The sequence below is a fragment of the Leiobunum rupestre genome, chromosome 2, assembly GCF_980474605.1.
Source record: "Leiobunum rupestre chromosome 2, qqLeiRupe1.1.hap1, whole genome shotgun sequence".
Lineage (NCBI taxonomy): Eukaryota > Metazoa > Arthropoda > Arachnida > Opiliones > Sclerosomatidae > Leiobunum > Leiobunum rupestre.
The window spans coordinates 42,399,826-42,406,066 of NC_143385.1; the positions used below are offsets into that span (position 1 = coordinate 42,399,826).

Genomic DNA, 6,241 nt, shown 5'->3' on the forward strand with positions numbered 1-6,241 from the left:
AACGAGGCAACTACCAAAATCACGATTTATCTCGTTCAGAGCTCCCAGCGATTATTTTTCTTAAATTATCGGAATTATAGGAACTTAACACAGAAAAAATAGGAATTTATACAGGGTTGCCACAAAATTTTCAGATTCAAATTCCCTGACCATTTAACTTTTAAAGGCCAAAATGTTTTTTTTATATTTTACTTTTATCAGAAGTTAATAAATTTAGATGCACTTATATTTCTAGTAAAAATGTTATTGCAACGTTGAAAAAAGTAGCCAAACATTCAAGGAAATAAATGATAATCGTAGAATTTGTCATAGATCTAGAGTTAAATTACCTTCAAAAAGTGCCACGGTAAAATTGAATTCCCTAACTTTTCCCAGAATTTTTACCAATTCTTAAAATTGCCTGGCATTTCCCTGACTTTTTGGCCCTTTTTTAAATTCCCTGACGTGTGGCAACCCTGTTATATGCAAAAAGCTCTCCGGGCCCATATTTCTAAAAATTTAGGACCAAAATTATAGGTTTTTTTAGGATTATATTTCTAAAAATATAGGACCAAAATTATAGGATTTTATAGGATTATATTTCTAAAAATATAGGATTTTATAGGACTATATTTGCTATTTCATTTATTAACTTTATGTATTTATAGACAAAATCTATATTTAGTGAAATATATCTTTGATTTTCACTTAAAAATTTTAAACATTTAACCATTTTATCACAAAAATATACTAGTAGATAACCATGTTAACAATAACCAAAGTATAGACTAGACTTAATTTGTATTGGAAATTATTCTATAGCTAAATTTAGCAATTTCACTGAGTTGCGGGATTTAAAATGGGCAAAATATCGAAATCATAGGATTTTGCTACAAATATAGGATGTTATGGGACATTTTTGAAAATATAGGATTTTATAGGAATTATTGAACCTCTGAATTATCTTGAAAAATATGATTATATTCCACATAAAAACCCGTGTAATAAAAGTAAAATACTTTAAAACTTAAATTTATAATATTTATTTCTAAAACATTAGTATATAAGAAGAAATTATTTTTTGATATTTTTTCGAAAAATATGGAAAAAATAAAAACAATTTGAAAATATAGGTTTTATAAGTATTATAGATACTCTGGAAGCCCTGCAATCTGCTAGATCAACTAGCGCGTGTTAACGGACGATCTTTTCATTTAGTTCATATTCCCTTTAAACACAAACCAAAAAAACAATATCATCGAGATTTTTTAAGTAATGAACATAATTTTAAAATACCGGTTATTATCAAATTACTAAATTAGAGTATAAATAATCCGTATTAGGTGTTAAAGATAGATTATTTTGCGTTCAAAACGGAGTTACGTTGTTTTAACTTTGGGGAAAATTTCGCGGAATAAATCAGCAGGGAAAAAGAAAGATTTGACGATGACTCACAACGTTCACGTGTACCTACCTTATTTAAAAAAGCGTTGAATACAGGTATTGTACACTCTTTTGACGGGTGGTTGCCTTTAAGTAACATAAGAAAAATATATCTGGTAATTTACTAAATTAGGGTTAACTGTGAAATGCATTGTTATTGTATATTATTCTTACCACGTTATTAATTAAAATTAAAAAAGTAATATTAATTCAGTGTTGATATTTTTTACCAAAATAATTTAGGAGGAATTATATTGAATAGTAATTAACGCCTGCTAATTGCTTAAATAAGTAATGGAAAATAAAATTTAATTACTATTTGTTAATTTCTTTTGTTCATGGTATTAAAAATTTATATTCATTTTAACGTACGTTAATGACTACTTGTAATTGTATTTGTTTTAATTTTAATTTGCTTGATTAACTATTTTGTACTATTATATTTTATGAATTTAAAATAAAATAAAACTTGAGTTAAATCAATACGATTTAAATCACCTATTGTACTTTAATGTACAAAAGTAATGTCTAGTATTATAATTTTACAGCAAACGAAATTAAATTTGGTTTCCAAATAGTATTTTTTTAAATCTTCACATTGGCCGTAAACTCACAATTGTCGGTAAAGTGGCTAAAAGCCATGAATAATTGGGCCTTGGACCAAATTGAATATTGAAATGACGACTAACAGAAAGAAAAGGCAATTAAGTTTGGAAGAGTTTGCTCGGGTGACCTTGGTCATACGTAAGTGATTATCACACACAGGGTGTTTATGCTAAGTGTGCCACATATTCGTGGATGCAAATACACCTTGGCAGGAGTTGCATTTGATAGAATTTTCAGTTGATCGAATAGTTAAAAATGTATTGTTTAATTTTGTTTTAGGACAAAATAAGTGTAGTTACACTGATGAAGATTCTGCTAAAGGGATTAGTGGTTTGGACGACTATACTAAAAGTATCTTTTTGTTACCCTTTTGGTTAGGTTATAATTGATAGGTTTTTTCTTAGGCGATATCAGTTTCCGGCCGAATTATATTATAGTTTTGAAATGTGTATTTACACGTAGTACTGTGTTATCACTTGAAAAAAATTTTTAATTAGTTCTACTACAGGTTTACTAGTTTCCCCTAATTGTATTTTCGAGCATTCACTTTCGATCAAATTAATTTCAATAATAAGATGATTCGATCATTTGATAGTGTTCGACCTTAATTCGTTGGTTTTAGAAGTTGGGAATATATTATTGATATTATTTGGATTTTAAAAGCATTTAATGTAATATTTGGTCTAATTAACCGAGATTTTGCTTAAGCGTCTTTTCAGTAATAGGCAGGAAAACGTATAAGGGTGGCTTAAACTATAATTGAACTTAAAAATAATTAAAATTAAATTATAATTTAAATCAATTATTTTAAAAGGTTATTATTTCGGGCGCATTTTACATTGTAGGAGCCCATCGCGATTAAATTTTTAATCACGATCTAATCTTTTAATCTTGATTTAATGTTTAACTTGTGACTAAATTAATAATAATTTTTAATCACGATCTAATCTTTTAATCTTGATTTAATGTTTAACTTGTGACTAAATTAATAATAATTTTTAATCACGATCTAATCTTTTAAAAGCGATTTAATAAACTTAATCCTGATTTTTGGAAAATATTTTCACGCGATTTATTCAGCTTAATCGTAATTTAATTGACTTAATCACTAACTCGATTTAATCGGCTTAATCGCTAATTCGACTTAATCGTGATTTTAGTCATTTCATCGGCTTAATCTTAAATCATGATTTAATTGGCTTAATCTTAAATCATGATTTAATCGGCTTAATCACACTATTTAATCGTGATTTAACTTCATTTAAGCCATTTAATCATCTTAATCTTAAATCATGATTTAATCGATCAATGGTGCAAACTTGATCATCTAAGTGAACTGCCCCTCAGTTCATTGGACCCTTTCGACCATATTCGACCCGAATAACACGCCAATGAACTGAAGACTGTAGACCTAAAATTAATTGGACACTTTCGACCATATTCGACCCTAATAACACCACCACCTTGAAACTGAACCATGTAGGGTACCGTGTTAATTAGTAATTTTCGACCAACGTCGACCCTAATAACACTCCCCTGATTGTGCACACTGTAGGGCCCCAATATCCAATAGACATTTCGGAGTAATTTCGTACCTTAGACGCGCAATTAGCGTGGGTTATACCCCAAGCACCCTGTACGTACGGCAAAGCATGAGCTAGGCAATACTTCATTGTTGTTGCTAGGGTTAATTTACGATTGATATTTTGGCACGCGCCCGAGTGGGTTAGACCGAGAGGGGAGGGAAGGGTGTCCAGTCCCCCATGCGACTTCCTGCGCGGTTTAAAAAAGCAGATCTTCGCGTTATCGACGGTATAATTTATACAATTTAAGTGTATATTTATTTGGCATCGCTCTCTGCTCTCGGTTTGGAAATGTTGTCGCGAGGTTCTCTGAAAACACGGACACTTTTTCCCCTCGAGGCACGCGCCCAAATTCATAACAAAGTTTGCGGACCGTTTTCTAATCTCGTAAACAGGATGGGAGCGGTGCCAGATCAAAACGGATATTAGGACATCCATATTGCTTTGTACGCAACGGGTTGAGTCGTCGAAATTGGGTGACATAACAGCGATTTCCATTCCGAAATAAAGCCGTTTTTGTTCGGTGATTTTTGCCATATCTAATTTATTGGCTCATTTTCGCCAATTTGTGGGACTACTTTGGCCGATTTGTGAGTCTTTTTTCGCTAATTAGTGGGACTATTTTCGCCAATTTATGATACTATATTTCATCAATTTATTGGTCCATTTTCGCCAATTTATGGGTCTATTTTCGCCAATTCAGGAGACTATTTTCGCCAATTCAGGAGACTATTTTCGCCAATTTATGAGATTATTTTCGCCAATTCAGGAGACTATTTTCGCCAATTCAGGAGACTATTTTCGCCAATTCAGGAGACTATTTTCGCCAATTTCAGAGACTATTTTCTATATAAATGAAAATTTTCTGACATTTAAGATCCATGTTTAAATTTGCAAATTTCCCTAAATTTGTGGCAACACTGTTAGGATTATTTGATCATTTCATTTCAAAACCTAGTAAACTCGAATTACGCCATTTTATTTAATTTGGGATACTTCAGTTTGTTTGATTATAATTATTTCTTACGGTAATGTAAATCGTATTTACTGACTAACTCCATTCGCATGTCGTCACCCGTTTAAAAAAAAAGTCCTAACTCTAGCTTTAACGTAGCCCAAGTTTAAATTTACTACTAACTCAGAAGTTTTCAAAATTGGCTTTTAGTATGTTTTCCCACGAGCCTGTCCTATTTATTTGCATTAGAATCGCAACGTAATATGCACTTTTGTTGCATAATGTAGTAACTTTAGTATTTATCGATAAAGAAAATCCAGGGTCTAACAGGGTCTGTACAGAGGCAAACTTATCACAACACGGAACGAATGAGGCCGGGCACGTCAAAAAAAACACGTCGAGCTCAAAAGCATCGCTTTAAAATAAGACCCGGATCAGACGCGATGGTTTGCGGAGAGGGAGGGTCGCCAAACAGGCCTATTTTGTTTTCGTCTCTTTAAAAGCCTCCCATCGTTACGATTGCAGCCAGTCAGGCTAGCGTGCGCGATACTTCTACTGCAAAATCTCTCTCGTACTTTCCACGAAAAATAGGTCATACAAATAACGCGTGACAATAATACGTACGTTTTCCAAAGCGTTCTAAAGAAATTACAAAATTACGATAAGACTTACCGGATAACTTTGTTTGCACGAATTTGCCGTTAGCGCGCCTAATTTTGGAAGATTCAGGCGCATTCTCGCTATTGATAATGTTCGATTTAAGGTCTTCTTGTTGTTCCCCTTTAAGACGACTGAGGCAATCGCCGCTCGAAGTCACGACAGAATCCTTTGACGATTCTTCTTGAGCGGGTTTGTTGACGTTGTCGTTGGTGGTGGTGGTGGTATTAGGCGTAACTTGGATCCATTCGAAATTCTGATTTTCGGCGGGAACGAACGGTTTTTCGTTCTGAAAATCGAAGTTGTATTTGCGACAGTCGTTCTCCATTTGCGCTTGGGCCTCTCGTCGAACGAAATCCTGACTTTCGCCCGGAACCCGAGGCCCGAAGAGACAACGACGGACTCGTAAACGGCCCTCCGCGGCTGGACGAACCATCGCCGCCTGCAGCCGACTCGAAAACGGGAATAACGACGGACCGTTATCGGCCATCATCTGCACTGGTCCCATCACCATTGTATTATAGACTCTTTGATTTCGGGGCGATGCGAAACTATTAAGACTTAATAAGCCGTTGTTATTAAACGCGGAACTCTACTGACGTATGTCTGAAACACTCGCGAGCTACGAGCAGACTCAACCGCAGCTTTGAGGAAACCGACGTAATGGCGTACCGATTTCGCGGGATTCTCTCTCTCTCTCTCTCGGCCTGGGGAGACTCGTTTTCTACTATGCCAGTCAATAGCGTCCCCGGGACGATGTTTTGGGGGGAGCCAATCACAGAGCTCGATTCGCACAATGCCTCCTCGCGGGAGAATTACGTCATCGTCACAGGGAACGCGTTCTTTTTTTCGTATTTTTCCCTACTCTGACAATGGACATAGGTATATTGTAGCCAAAAAGGCGGTATGAAAATTATACTTATTATAGGTATAATGTGATAATATAATTATAATTTTATTTAAAATAAAGTTATTTTAATCAATGATTGCGCAGCTATTCCTATTTCCTCCAAGCGGC

General features: G+C 34.3%; 1 protein-coding gene across 1 annotated transcript in view; it reads right to left on the bottom strand.

Moving 5' to 3' along the window:
* Positions 1-5,935, bottom strand: part of LOC149957552 (uncharacterized) — a 33,755-nt gene extending 27,820 nt beyond the window's left edge. Inside the window, exon 1 of the mRNA XM_090164833.1 lies at positions 5,239-5,935. Coding sequence (XP_090020959.1) covers positions 5,239-5,737 — 499 coding nt within the window. The 5' untranslated portion in view covers positions 5,738-5,935. The remainder of the gene's footprint in view (positions 1-5,238) is intronic.
* Between the last annotated feature and the right edge of the window lie 306 nt (positions 5,936-6,241).